The following is a 16,022-nucleotide window of genomic DNA, read 5'->3' on the forward strand; positions in this document are numbered from 1 at the left end:
TTTTTTTGGGGGGAAAAAGTGCGTCTTTTAGTCCGAAAAATACGGTACATGTCTAAATCTAGAATCAAGTACTTTTAACTAAAAGCATCTGAAAAGATAGTATCTGTGGAAAGCCACATCATTTTATGGCTGTGTGTGCAGGCAGTCTCAATCTCTGAACATGTGCAATTGAAAATGTAAATGTTCATACACCAATTTAAAGAGTAAGTGATCCGAAGATTAATCCTTTGTTATGCTAATTTTGTGTTTTTGTCTCTTTTCAACAAGAAAAAAGACATTCATAAATTGTTAGTCTGGTATAATCTCAATGTTCACTTAAGCATTTACTGACATAATTCCAATATATGTTTATTACCCTATGTAGTTCCTACCAATTAAACATAGTGGATTTTGCCATGTCTTAAATCACTGTTTTATTTGTAGTTTTCAAAGGGGTATATACTAAATTGTACTACACACACAATTAATTTGCTATGACGCCAATGATTCTGAAGTATGCGTCATTAAAGAAATATTTGAATTTCTTGTCCATCCCTGATCCCTTAGTTTTGATTGATATTCATTGGTCAATGTAAACCAAGCATGCAACTCCAAATCTTACCACTAAATAGATGCCTTGTATGCAGTGCAGCATGATGTACTGTATAGGATCTGGATGCCGTCCTTGTTGCTCTCTGATTGCACAGGGAGTTTAAAAAAGCTCCCCAAACTTGACACCTAAGGCTGGGGTCACACAAGTGTGAGGCGAGAAACTCACACGAGTCTCTCGCATCAATACCTGGCACTGCCGCCGACAGTCGGGACCGGAGTGTGCGGCTGCATGTATTTCTATGCAGCTGAACGTTCTGTTCCAAGTGTCGGCAGCAGTGCCAGGAATTGATGCGAGAGACTCGTGCGAGTTTCTCGCATGACACTTGCAAGTGTGACCCCGGCCTAAAAAGTAATTACAGCTGCCAGGGGTATGTAAATCAAAAGTGGAGAGGTTTGTTACCAGACAGCATAAGGTCTTGTTCATACTTCATTTTTGCATGTCATCATTCACACTCTTGCTTTTTCTGAAAAAGTCTATAATTTCAAATGGGAACAAAAATGTCAACTACATTGCTTCGCCCATCCAAAATGATAGTCTCTTTCAGGAAAAAAGGCAAAAAAAGGTGTACCGCTCCTTCAATACTTCATCTGCATCTAATTATAAAGGGATTCAGATGAAACTCACAAATTATTGTAAAAATGCAGTGTGAACAGGGCCTAACTATTCTGTACAGTGCTTATTTGACTCTTCACAAGTCATTAGTTTACAGCACGATGCATTTAAAATATTGATTTTAAGTCTTGCTGTATTTGAAAAAATTCCGGTAGTCATCTATGGCAGCATGATGGTGGATTAGGCTACTTTCACACTAGCGTTAACTGCAATCCGTCCCAAAAACGTCTTTTTCCCGAAAAAACGGATGCGTCAAAAAACTGCAAAACGTATGCAACGAATACAGCATTTCGACGGATCCGTCGCAAAACCGTCGCAAATCCGATAAACGGTTCCGTTGAAATGCTGGATGCGTTGCATACGTTGCATACGTTTTTTCCATCCGTTGCATACGTTTTTACGACGGATCCGTTTTTAAAATGGGAGGCACCAAAATTTGATTGGCTACTGGAAACTAGGGAAATCTATATACTGACTGTATTTACAGCACATCTTTGAGGGTTTTAGTTTAGTGGCAATGATGGATGGTGTAATTGGGAGGATTTCGAGTTTGGTTACTGAAGTTATATTTGAGACGAATCGCCTGGATATCATAGTGCGGGAGAAGGAGGCGGCAGCAGAAAGACGGATGATGCAACGGAGAAGGCGACGATTCTGGATACATCCAATCAATGAGCTGCGGATGACCAGGGGTGTCCAGTCCACTCTCTATCTGGAGTTGCGGTGCAACCCCCAAAAATTCTTTAGTTATGTACGGATGAGGATGGAACATTTCGATTATTTGGTTGGAAAAATAGAGGATGTCATCCAAAGGCAGGACACAAGGATGAGGCTTGCCATCACACCGGCGGAGCGGCTCATGGTGACACTGCGGTAAGCATTTTTTCTTTATGTCATTGCTCATATTGAATGTGAGTACATGCTGCAGAGAATACTGCGCTGACACATTGCGCCGCATTTACTGTAGCATGTCATTTGTTGGTTTATGTGAGGCCATTCCACTTGTTTTTTTTTCTTGTGTCATTGGTCATATTGAATGTTATTACATGCTGCAGAGAATACTGCGCTGACACATTGCGCCGCATTTACTGTAGCATGTAATTTGTTGGTTTATTTGAGGCCATTCCACTTGTTTTTCTTGGTTGATGGTCTGTGCAATTTTTTTTTACATTTTTTTTTATTTTTCCCTGCAGCTTCCTAGCTACGGGTGAGTCTTTGACTTCACTCCATTTCCAATTCCGGCTGGGGATTTCCACTATTGGCGGAATTGTGAAGGACACATGTCGTGCGATTTGGGACACTTTACAGCTGGAGTATATCCCACAACCAACAATGGAAATCTGGATGAGAAGTTCCGAACAATTTGAGCGAATGTGTAATTTTCCAAATTGTGTTGGTGCTGTGGACGGCAAACACATTAGGATTGCAAAACCGGCAGGAGCAGGATCAGAGTACTATAACTATAAAAAATACTTCTCAATTGTACTCATGGCTATTGCTGACGCCAACTGCCGATTCCTTGCTGTGGATATAGGAGCGTATGGCCGGTCCAACGACTCCCAAGTGTTTAAAAACTCTCCGATGGGTCGCTGCCTGTATGGAGATACATACAATTTCCCGCCAGCAAGACCGCTCCCAGGAACCAGTGAACCAGCCTTGCCCTATGTGTGTGTAGGTGATGAAGCCTTTCAACTGTCGCCGCACCTACTGAAACCATACAGCAGCCGTGAATTACACCGCACCAAGCGGGTATTTAATTACCGTCTTACCAGAGCAAGAAGAGTGGTAGAGTGCTCTTTCGGTATTTTGACAGCAAAGTGGAGAGTTCTGCTGACGGCAATAAAACTGGATACAAAAACTGTAGACGATGTTGTCAAGGCATGTGTGGTGCTCCATAATTTTGTTATTTCAAAGGAGCCCGTTACCTTGGATGACGAACAATTGGAGACATCCTTGTGGGATTACCGAAGTGCCTCTGTTCGCTCCACCGGTTCTGTTACTAGGATGAGGGAACAGTTTGCTGAATATTTTTTGTCACCTGTTGGGCGGATTCCATGGCAAGACATAATTGTGTGACTTTTTTTTAATTTTTTTTCTTTTTTTTTTCCACAATTTTTTGGTAGCAACTGCCACAAAAAAAAAAAAAAAAAAAAAAAAAAAAAGAGTGTGTGTGGTTTGCTTGCTAATATAATATAAAACCATTTTGTTAAACCTTGAAAACGTCTGGTGTTTCTTTTCACTTAACCTTTCATATTTACCTTAATTAATGAACACACACACACAGTAGATTGTAAACCAGAATTATGTTTATTTAAAAAAATATATTTTTTGTGGGTAATTTTCCCACACTATTTTTTTTTTTGGTAATTTAAAGAACCTTTTTTTTTTTGGCAAAAAAAAAATATGTACAAGTACATTCCAGGTTCACAGGTCCTGGTATTGTTGGGTGGAGTAACTATGGGAGGAGGGGCTGGAAGGTTGGACCACGTCGGTAGGTGGGATTGGGGAAACCCTACCTGTTGCGTCTGTAGTGGAAGGGGGGGGTAAAACAGGAGGCTGACCAGAGGGGTGTTGTGTTGGGGTAGGTGGAAAACTTACTGGGGAAGGAAAGCTGGGCAAAGATGAAGAAAACACGGGTGAATACATTTGGGTTGTGGGCCGGGTTGGGTATTGGTAGTGATGTTGATATTGAGAGTGATGTGGATATTGGGACTGGCGGTGATATTGTGGGGCATGGTGTTGAAATTGGGACTGGGATGTGTGGGGAGGTGTGGGGGTAGATTGGGGTTCGTTAATTACCTTCAGCAGAGCATTATGGCAGCTATTCATTACCCGCATCTGCTGATCAAAAGAAAGCTTTTCCATGCTCCTGAGCATGGACTGAAAAAAAAGATTGGCTGGAGCTTGACTTACATCTAAATGCAGTCTATCCAAGCGACTGCTGATTTCATGGTGGTTTTCACTCATGCGTGATTGCATCATGCTGAAACCAGCAGTCACTTGTTCTCCCAAAATTTTAAATGAATTTTGGAAGCCTGCATTTAGATGCAAGAACTCAGGAGCATAGCTCCTTTCCTGACCCCTCTGACGCTGCCGCCATGAACCTACCGGTGGTGTAGAGGTGGCAGGGTCAGAGGGGTGGGGTAAAGGGAACGCTATCTGTTGACCATCAGATGCGAGTAAGGAAGGCTGCACTCCACTGGTAGAGGCGGATGAAGTGGAGGGGACAGAGGGGTGAGAGGTGTGGGGCCTACCGACGTGGTCCCCGGTGGCGGACTCAGGAGGGATCGCTTCAGAGGGTGCAGAGGTAGATGCAGGCGCACGGTGGCTGGAGTAGGTGCTGTGAAAGAAAAAAAAAAAAGTTAATATATTGATATGAAAAAGGCCGGACTGAAACAAAAGTTTTGTGATTAGACAGGTTCTTACTGTGATGTTGAATACTTACACTCTACTCAGCATGGTTTCCCTCAGGAAGGAGAGGTTCTGGCCATATCTGTACCTCCTCTTCTTCCTTGCTGCTGAGCCACTCGGGGCCTGCATCTCCTCGTTAAACTCCCTCTTAAAGCGATCCCTCAATGACCGCCACCGCTTCCTAACCTTGGTACCTGTGAAGACAGGAATGAAGAAAAAAAAAAAATATTCGTAAATGCAAGACATTACATTCAGCTCAAAACATCACTGAAAAGTGAATACTTACATAGTTTGCTCTGCTGCTGTGGAAGAAGGTCCTCCCACCTCGCAAAGATGTTCCGGCATACTTCCAACCAGAGCCGACGGGTGACACTGGTATCAGCATGCCTGCGGTCAGCCATGTTCCACAGTGGCTCCCGTTCACGAACCTCCTCGATGAGGGCTTCAATATCGATATCTGAATCGTATTCGGGAGCACACTGTGAAGCCTGTTAGAACAAAAAAAAAAAAAAGAATTAAAAATTAGTAGACTGAAAGCAAAAAATTAACAATTGAAGCCCCACAAAAAACCGACTCACTGATGGCCGACCGCGGCGTCGAGTCCGCCGACTCTGGGAGCGCCTGGGAGAACCTTCATGCTGTGCTGGACGTTCAGCAGCACCAGCAGCAGCAGCAGCAGCAGCAGCAGGAGACTGAAATAAAGGATAAAAAAATTAGCTTTAATGTATGTATATGTTTTCTGTGTTACGTTATATATGAAATTCTGTTTTGTGTACGGTGCAGTGTGATGTGTGAAGCAAGTGTTTCACCACTACTTACACTTGGTTCCTCCTCCACTTCGATGTCTCCACCCGTCTCGGTCCCTTCCGACAGCTCCTCATCGGATTCCGATTCCTGTTTAAACATAATAAATGCATGTAGTGACTCAAAATGATGTAAATTTAAAAAAAAAACCAAAAAATTTTTTTTTACTTACCGATACCTGCTGTTGCTGTGGAGGAGGGCTGCCGGAAGAGGACATTGTGTGGCTGTGGTCCAGGTGGCTGTGGTCCTGGTAGGTCTGTAAGTTAAAAGACACTTGCAATCTGCTCTACACATTGAAGTAGCAGATTTGGAGTCTTCAAAACTTACTTTTCAGATTTTCTGGATGTGGGCCAGGTGGCTGTGGTCCAGGTGGCTGTGGTCCAGGTGGCTGTGGTCAAGGTGGCTGTGGTCCAGGTGGCTGTGGTCCAGGTGGCTGTGGTCCAGGTGGCTGTGGTCAAGGTGGCTGTGGTCCAGGTGGCTGTGGTCCAGGTGGCTGTGGTCCAGGTGGCTGTGGTCCTGGTAGGTCTGTAAGTTAAAAGACACTTGCAATCTGCTCTACACATTGAAGTAGCAGATTTGGGGTCTTCAAAACTTACTTTTCAGATTTTCTGGATGTGGTCCAGGTGGCTGTGGTCCAGGTGGCTGTGGTCCAGGTGGCTGTGGTCAAGGTGGCTGTGGTCCAGGTGGCTGTGGTCCAGGTGGCTGTGGTCCAGGTGGCTGTGGTCCTGGTAGGTCTGTAAGTTAAAAGACACTTGCAATCTGCTCTACACATTGAAGTAGCAGATTTGGGGTCTTCAAAACTTACTTTTCAGATTTTCTGGATGTGGGCCAGGTGGCTGTGGTCCAGGTGGCTTATGCCGGTCAGTGTGGTCCCTACTCTATCTGCAATATAATAAGTATAATGGATTGAAAGTTAGACCAAAGCAGAAATAGGTAATGATTACCACTAAACACCATGTTAAAATGAGAAAAATATGTGAACACCCAAACCCAAAAACTGGTGCACGTTATACCATTCTTTTCCATGTCCCAAAAACAAAAAAAGGTAAACTGTGAGACACCTTTAAAAATATTTTTATGTTTTAAAAAAAAAACAATTACCTCCCCGAAATAAAATTTCAAAGGATAACCTTTATTAAAAAATGACCACTCAAACAACTCTGTATTGCATGTGTAACCATTGGTACATACACCTGATTTAAATTTACCTTTAAGAAATTATACTACGGACAATTTTTTAAGAAACATTTTATTAATATATAATTTTTTTCTTTTTTTTTTTTTTAAAATCACAATGGAGCAGAAATGCTCTTTATTTTAAAATACAAGTACATCGAATGGGAATGGTTAAGTAAATTTAAAAAAAAAAAATATAACCTCAAGCTGCAGACCATTAGACTTTGCAATAATACATCCATTTTAATAAACAAAAAAAAATAAAAGTTGCACAAAACACTATACTAAAGGTACCGTCACACTAGACGATATCGCTAGCGATCTGTGACGTTGCAGCGTCCTCACTAGCGATATCGTCCAGTGTGACACGCAGCAGCGATCAGGCCCCTGCTGTGATGTCGCTGGTCGGGGAATAAAGTCCAGAACTTTATTTGGTCGCTGGACTCCCCGCAGACATCGCTGAATCGGCGTGTGTGACACCGATTCAGCGATGTCTTTGCTGGTAACCAGGGTAAACATCGGGTAACTAAGCGCAGGGCCGCGCTTAGTAACCCGATGTTTACCCTGGTTACCAGCGTAAAAAAACAAACAGTACATACTTACATTCAGCTGTCTGTCCCCTGCCGTCTGGTTCCTGCACTGACTGCTGGCCGGAAAGTGAAAGTGAAAGCACAGCACAGCGGTGAGTCACACAGCGATGACTCACCGCTGTGGCTGTGCTCTGCTTTCACTTTACGGCCAGCATTCAGTGCAGTAACCAGACGGCAGGGGACAGACAGCTGAATGTAAGTATGTACTGTTTGTTTTTTTACGCTGGTAACCAGGGTAAACATCGGGTTACTAAGCGCGGCCCTGCGCTTAGTTACCCGATGTTTACCCTGGTTTACCGGGGACCTCTGGATCGTTGGTCGCTGGAGAGCGGTCTTTGTGACAGCTCTCCAGCGACCAAACAGCGACGCTGCAGCGATCCGGATCGTTGTCGGTATCGCTGCAGCGTCGCTAAGTGTGACGGTACCTTAAAGGTACCGTCACACTGAACGATATCGCTAGCAAACCGTGACGTTGCAGCGTCCTGGTTAGCGATATCGTTCAGTTTGACACACAGCGGCGATCAGAATCCTGCTGTGATGTCATTGGTCGCTGCAGAAAGTCCAGAACTTTATTTCGTTGCTGGACTTTATGTAGACATCGCTGAATCGCCGTGTGTGACGCCAATTAAGCGATTTGTTCACTGGTAACTAGGGTAAACATCAGGTTACTAAGCGCGGCTCTGCACTTATTAACCCGATGTTTACCCTGGTTAACAGTGTAAAAGTAAGAAAAAACACAAACACTTCATACTTATGTTCCGCTGTCTGTCCCTCGGCGTTCTGCTTCTCTGCCCTGTATAAGCACAGCGGCCGGAAAGCAGAGTGGTGACGTCACCGCTCTGCTCTGCTTTACGGCTGGCTGGCGCTCACAATGCAGAGAAGCACAGCACGGGGACAGACAGCGGATATTTTTTTTTTTACCTTTTTTTTTTTTTACTTTTACACTGGTAACCATGGTAAACATCGGGTTACTAAGCGCGGCTATGCACTTAGTAACCCCATGTTTACCCTGGTTACTGGCATCGTTGGTTGCTGGAGAGCTGTCTGTGTAACAGCTCTCCAGCGACCAAACAGCGACGCTGCAGTGATCCGGATTATTGTCGGTATTGCTGCAGCGTCACTCAGTGTGACGGTACCTTAATTAGTAAATACATCAAAAATCAATATTAACCAATATGGCATTGACAAATGCACATGCAACCAACAAGAGGCACACAAACATACCTGCAAGCCGAGTCATAACGCAAGCATAACACATGAACAGTCGCAATATTGACTAAGGCATAATAAGGTGCAGGCACGTGAACACATACATACAAAAGCACACAGCAGTACAAAAATAAACACACACACCCACACACACACACACACACACGGCCATCAGTCCTCCGGCTGGAGCTTGATATCTTCACAGTGGCAGGCCTCACGGTGGATCTGGACTGTAGCATGGCAATGGCTGTTGCAGGATGACGGCAGGCCTCAGGTTGGATTCAGGTTTTATAAGCTCTTGCTATAGTCAGTACGTCATACACAAATGCGCGCACACACACACACACACAAATGGCAATATACTCACACTGTTGTAGTGTGTCTGGTCCTTGCTGCCAGGCTGGGCTCTTGGTGTCCGGCTGGGCTCTTGGTGTCCGGCAGGGCTCTTGGGGTCCAGGCTGGGCTCTTGGGGTCGGGCTGGGCTCTTGGTGTCCGGCAGGGCTCTTGGGGTCCAGGCTGGGCTCTTGGGGTCCGGCTGGGCTCTTGGTGTCCAGGCTGGGCTCTTGGTGTCCGGCTGGCTGGAGGCTTCTTCTTCTCTCTGAGTCTTGCTGGCATATGTGGGGGTTGAAGGCCCAGACCAGGTTTATATAGATTTGGGGATGTCTGGCCATTTAGATAAAAACACCTGTTTCTGAGCATGCTCAGTAGAAAAAAACGTATTGCAGCGCTGCATTGCGTCGTACGACGTGTCTCGACGCATCCGTCGCTCATAGACTTTCATTCTAGCAAAAGACGCATGCCGACGAATGCGCCGAGACACGTTTTATTGGCGGAGACAAAAAACGTTACAATCTTCTTTTTTCCAGACGACGTGTCGCCTCTTTTCGACGCATCCGTCGAAAGACGTATACCGACGAATGCAAATCCGTCGCAATACGTCGCCAATACAAGTCTATGGGGAAAAAACGTATGCAGCAAAATATTTTGCTGCATACGTTTTTTATGCAAAACGACGCATTTCAACGTATTGCAGTTAACGCTAGTGTGAAAGTAGCCTTAGGGTGATATGGACCTAATGGGTGCCCTATACTACAGGTTTTGCTTCCTCTCTCCGCTCAGACTAGCGAACGTGTCACTGAATCATTATCTTATAATAAAGCAATTTATGTTGTAACCACACTTAACTAAGGATGTAGTCATTTTTAAGTTGCATTCATATAATGCATCAAAAATTCATTGTTTAAACTTGTATTTTCCATTAACCATTCATTAACTATAATTATGATAAAGCAATATGATTTAAGAAATGCTGAACATATGTTTAGTTTTCCATGATTTGAATCCCACCTGTCGACATTTCTTATTATTTTTTTCTTACGGAATAGCATTGCTGAATAAAAGGGAAAGAAAGGTCAACTTAGAATCTCATATAGTTTGGAACAATGAATGCGATCAGCATTAAAATGAAAACACTGCATGCTTACAATTCAATAAAATAAGTGCACCGTGGGGGGAATGTAATTTACAAAAAGAGATAAAAAGGAGAAAACAGCTTTTTACAACAATGTAGTGAATTCAGAATAACTCGTTCACATTAAACAATATTTTGATTTAATGTGCCACGTAATTAAATTATACCAATTGTTATTCACAAATTATATATAAAACACAAACTGATTCCAACTTATTTATTTGTTTTTACCCTCTTTTTTTATTCCAATACAAAAAATATTTATCTCATTAATTCATTACTGCTTAGAGAACTAAAATATAATGTCTAAACATATGTTTTACATTTTTGTATATGCATTCTGAATAATTGTTAGACAACTGTTGCTAATTCATGTCTCATAGTGTCTTAATACCAGCGTATCAAGGGCTGCCACCAGGATTGTTTGAAACAAGCTCAATGCATGCAAATACTCTAGGTAGATAAGAGTGAACTTCTTTGAGTGGAATTAAATTCTACTTGAATTTCACAAAAATTCAGTAATCTCCAGGTTATAGCTATTTTTTCCAATTTCCTCCATGTGAATTCAGTTAAATTGTGGCAATTATTTTTTTGAACCAGAGAGGGATAGAAAAATGATTTAAAAAATGATAATACCCACTTCTTATCAGTCACCTGGCCCACCGTCCCTGCAGCCCACCATAAAGGCCTCTAATTTTCTTCTTCCCTTGTCATCCACATTATCTTTGGCCTTCTTCAGTTTAGGTCTTGACTTCTGTGTCCAGTAGGCCTTGGAATGCTTTAATTGACTATCAAATGCTATGTCATGATGCTGCGACGCGTGATGCCCTAGTTAAGACTAAGCATGGACAAATCAAATACATCCAGAGGACGTAAGATTTGTTGCTCTCCCAATTCCTCCTAATGTATGTGATTTTTACAAAGGCAGTGAGAGTGAAGGTGAAGCCAGTACTGATTAGCTGCAGGGATTGCATGACATAACAATGTTTAATACTGTCCCTGCTTGCATGCACTGAGTGAAAACAATGCATCTAATATTATTGCTGCAGTATATCACAGATCTTTTAATACACAGTCAAACTCATTGAATATACAGTTACAGCAATTCCCTGTAGATCACTTGAATCTTTGGATTAGTATTCAAATACTGAGACTGTCCCTCCAATTTTCAATCTAGTTTATCAGGACTGACGTTTTACACTACAATTGCATTGTACCTTTTTCTATCTCTATGCTGTATGCTTTGAGTTCCTATCCCTACACAGTACAAGCATAAAAAGGATTTCCTTTGCCAGCCTCTTTTACACTGGCTATGATAAACTCCCCCAATTGGCTCAACTAGATGACCATGTGAACGAATTGTTGGAGGCTATTATGGGAAAGTCCGTGTGGCTTCTCCTGACATCATTAGCACGTTCACTGAGCTCTCAACAATGTTTGAAATGTTGCTTAGCACATATAAATATATATGGAATATGTATATACACTGCTCAAAAAATTAAAGGGAACACTTAAACAGCAGAATATAACTTCAAGTAAGTCAAACTTTCCACTTAGGAAGCAACACTGACAATCAATTTCACATTCTGTTGTGCAAATGGAATAGACAACCGATGGAAATTATTGGCAATTATCAAGACACACTCAATAAAGGAGTGGTTCTGCAGGTGGGGACCACAGACCACATTTCAGTACCAATGCTTTCTGGCTGATATTTTGGTCACTTTTGAATGTTGGTTGTGCTTTCACACTCATGGTAGCATGAGACGGACTCTACAACCCACACAAGTGGCTCAGGTAGTGTAGCTCACCCAGAATGGCACATCAATGCAAGCTGTGGCAAGAAGGTTTGCTGTGACTGTCAGCGTAGTGTCCAGAGGCTGGAGGCGCTACCAGAAGACAGGCCACTACACCAGGAGATGTGGAGGGGGCCATAGGAGGGCAACAACCCAGCAGCAGGACTGCTGCCTCAGCCTTTGTGCAAGGAAGAACAGGAGGAGCACTGCCAGAACCCTGCAAAATGACCTCCAGCAGGCCACAAATGTGCATGTGTCTGCACAAACAGTTAGAAACCGACTCCATGAGGATGGTCTGAGTGCCCGACGTCCACAGATGGGGGTTGTGCTCACAGCCCAACATCGTGCAGGACTCTTGGCATTTGCCACAGAACACCAAGATTGGTAAATTCACCACTGATGCCCTGTGCTCTTCACAAATGAAAGAAGGTTCACACTGAGCACATGTGACAGACGTGACAGTCTCGAGATGCTGTGGAGAGCGATCTGCTGCCTGCAACATCCTTCAGCATGACCAGTTTGGCAGTGGGTCAGTAATGGTGTGGGGTGGCATTTCTTTGGAGGGCTGCACAGCCCTCCATGTGCTCACCAGAGGTAGCTTGACTGCCATTAGGTACTGAGATGAGATCCTCAGACCCATTGTGAGACCATATGCTGGTGCAGTTGGCCCTGGGTTCATCCTAATGCAGGACAATGCCAGACCTCATGTGGCTGAAGTGTGTCAGCAGTTTCTGCAAGATGAAGGCATTGAAGCTATGGACTGGCCTGCCCGTTCCCCAGACCTAAATCCGATTGAACACATCTTGGACATCATGACTTGCACCATCCACCAACATCACATTGCACCACAGACTGTCCAGGAGTTGGCGGATGCTTTAGTCCAGGTCTAGAAGGAGATCCCTCCGGAGACAATCCACTGCCTCATCAGGAGCATGCCCATGCGCTGCAGGGAGATCATACAGGCACTTGGAGGCCATACACACTACTGAGCATCACTTCCTTGTCTTAAGACATTTCCACTGAAGTTGTATAATCCTGTAACTTCATTTTCCACTTTGATTTTGAGCATCATTCCAACTCCAGACCTCTGTGGGATATTAGTTGTGATTTGCATTGATCATTTTTAGGTTTTATTGTTCTCAATACATTCCACTATGTAATGAATAAAGATTGACAACTGGAATATTTAATTCAGTGATACCTAGGATGTGGTATTTTAGTGTTCCCCTTTTTTGAGCAGTGTATATAACAATGCAGTATATACAGTATACAGTATTATACAATGGTGCTTAGCATATGTCCTTTTTGGCAAGGGTTAAATATTTGCTTTGAAAAGATTGTCAAAAGTTAACCACAATTTACACCACAGTGATTTGATTTCAAGTAGAATTTCATGAAATTTGCCTCTCTCTTATTCCTGCAGATTGTTTTGAGTAAGCAAATATTATACATCATTTTTACTTAAGCAGTTGTGCATCAAAAGCATACAGCCAGAATATGAGAATATGAGAATATTCTCATACCTCCATCTTAATTAGGCAAATTTGTCTGGCATTGCAATTTTTTTGAACTGTGAAATTTTATACGGCATTTAGTGTGCTACAGTTCGGCCTCAAAACCCTTGCAAAAAGAAATGAAAAAAAAAATTGCATTGCTATGTTTATACTGCAGTCTCATACATCTATTTGAGGTGTGATATACATAAGAACAAAAAAGGAGCTTTAAATTCCCAAATGTAATTAGACAATAATGTATAAGTAATCACAAATGCCCTGAAAATTCAATAAAATATATATATATATATATATATATATATATATATATATATATTTACAATTCAATACAACCAGGGCAAACCAGTGCACATAGTAAAACCCCAGAATACTGGATAGATCTAATGTACAATGATACAAACTGGCAGAGGCACACAATCCATAAAGTGAGAGCACTCAAGCTAACACCACATTTGTGCGTATAGAGAAGAGTAGCCTCATAGAAAACCTAGTATAAATGGGCAAGATATGTAATGCTGGTCAGAAGGACATACTAATCTTTAGATATAATGTTTGGCAAAATCACCACATTCCTTTAAGATTCAGAATAAAGTGCAAAAAGTGCATGTATGTTAAAGACAAGCGTGTCTTACCCATTTTATGGTTTTTACTATGTGCACTGGTTTGCCCTGTTTGTATTGAATTATAAATAAAGATATATATATATATATATATATATATATATATATATATATATATACATTTTATTGAATTTTCTGGGCATTCGTGATTACTTATACAATATTGTCTAATTACATTTGGGAATTTAAAGCTCTTGTTTTTGTTCTTATGTATATCATATAGCTTTATCAGAGTATTTCTCATGAATATTGTCATCTTATATTATTGGTTCTGGTATGTAATTATAATCTATTTGAGGTGTGCGAATTTGTCTGGCGTTGTAATACAGCATTTTTTTTAGCCGTGAAATATTATATCACATTTACCATGCTACTTTTTGGCCTCAAAACCCCCCTAAAAAATTGTTCGTTAAATAAATTGTATTGCTATATTTATACTGCAGTTTGTCCATCTATATGTCCATCTGAATTGGGCAAATTTTGCTGGCATTGTAATGCTGCAAATTTTTTTGAGCAGTGAAATATTATACAGCATTTATTGCTACTTGCCACGGGAGCACAACAACCATACACATCATGTCAATTTGGCTTCCTACCCTACTTTGTTGTGGGGCAAGGAACACCACTCTTGAAGCTAGACCAGTGTGGAAAGGTTGTTGGATGGATAGCAAATAATGCTTCCAGTCACTTTGCCAGCACCACTCTGTCTACCACATGGTCCAGTCTCAGTTACCGTGATTCTTGACCACATAATCTTCACTCTGATCCTCCTTCCCCCCACCATGCCAATTGCTCGGAAACAAGTATCAAAAAAGGAAGGGGGATTTCAGCCCTACAGACATGCAATCTTCTTTGATTTAGGCAAGTATAGGACAAAGTACATATAATACAACATTCCCGTTAAGTTAGTGAATCCATCTACATGTTACAAGTGCCTGTATCACTCTTAGGTCTCATACCCCTAAAAAAACATGGTCCACTATTATTCCTTAAGAAAAATCATAATGTGATAGATGCAAATTTTACTGGCTTTTTTTGCAAACAGTGACCAGGCCAAAATTTTTAAATCTGACCAGTTGTCACTTTATGTGATAATAGCTCTGGAATGCTTCAACAGATTCCAATGCTATTGAGATAGTTTTTTTCATGACTAGTGTTGAGCATTCCGATACCGCAAGTATCGGGTATCGGCCGATACTTGCGGTATCGGAATTCCGATACCGAATTCCGATACTTCCCGCGTATCGGATACCGGAATCGGAAGTTCCCGAAATTCAAACAGCACGCAGCAGCCAATGAGGAATGAATTGAAGTGTGGGCATATCCTGTTTAGCATGGTGGGCATGTAACTACTGGCAAGGCTGTGATTGGATGCTGAAATGATGTCACTCAGCACTATAAAAAAATGCTGCCGCCATTTTGCGCTCACTCTGCTGTGATTTCAGTTAGGGACAGGACGCTGTGTTCTAACTGAGGGCCAGTTGAGATAGCTGATTGCTTTATTTTCCTTTCCAAAGGCTAATTTAGCAAAACGCTGTGTGTTCTTCACTGTTCACCTTGCTCTTGCCTTGCAGCGCTGTTTTAACAGCGTTCTGCAAGGTCTCTGTGTGTGTGTGTGTGTGTGTGCAGCTCACTCTGTAGTCTGTGTGCAGCCATATACCCGGTTGTATTCAGCTCAGGGGGGTTCACACTGCCTCACACAGTTGTCCTTTTTTGCTCATAGTGCAGCCTGCTGCACATTTTTTCTCAAATTTCCTATTAGTGTTTTTCCACCCGTCTCCAGCTAAATTATGGAAAAAAACTACATAGGATAACCTAGAGGGAGGTTTTTGGGCCTTGCAGCGCCGTTTACGGCTGTCTGCACGGTCTCCGTGTGAGCGCAGCTCGCCCTGTAGTCTGTGTGCAGCCATAGCCGGTTGGATTCAGCTCAGGGTTCGTTACTGCCTCATACCTTGAGAAAAATTTTCCTTTTTTTCAACTAGTGCAGCCTGTTGAAATTTTTAAAAAAAAATTCCTATTAGTGTTTTTCCACCCGTCTCCAGCTAAATTGTGGAAAAACACTACATAGGATAACCTAGAGGGGGGTTTTTGGGCCTTGCAGCGCCGTTTACGGCTGTCTGCACGGTCTCGGTGTGAGCGCAGCTCACCCTGTAGTCTGTGTGCAGCCATAGCCGGTTGGATTCAGCTCAGGGTTCGTTACTGCCTCATACCTTGAAAAAAATTTTCC

General features: G+C 42.4%; 1 protein-coding gene across 1 annotated transcript; it reads right to left on the reverse strand.

The window, feature by feature from the left end:
- Positions 1–3,345: 3,345 nt before the first annotated feature.
- LOC138670532 (uncharacterized) lies at positions 3,346–5,768 on the reverse strand. The gene is made up of 7 exons (XM_069757945.1): positions 5,747–5,768; positions 5,592–5,675; positions 5,435–5,509; positions 5,194–5,307; positions 4,902–5,103; positions 4,650–4,809; positions 3,346–4,544 (listed from the first exon to the last, which is right to left on the reverse strand). Exons 2-7 carry the CDS (start codon positions 5,634–5,636, stop codon positions 3,629–3,631), a joined length of 1,512 nt encoding a protein of 503 aa, XP_069614046.1. The 5' UTR covers positions 5,637–5,675; positions 5,747–5,768; the 3' UTR covers positions 3,346–3,628.
- Positions 5,769–16,022: the final 10,254 nt, after the last annotated feature.

This window comes from Ranitomeya imitator, chromosome 3 (assembly GCF_032444005.1).
Source record: "Ranitomeya imitator isolate aRanImi1 chromosome 3, aRanImi1.pri, whole genome shotgun sequence".
Classification (NCBI taxonomy): Eukaryota; Metazoa; Chordata; class Amphibia; order Anura; family Dendrobatidae; genus Ranitomeya; species Ranitomeya imitator.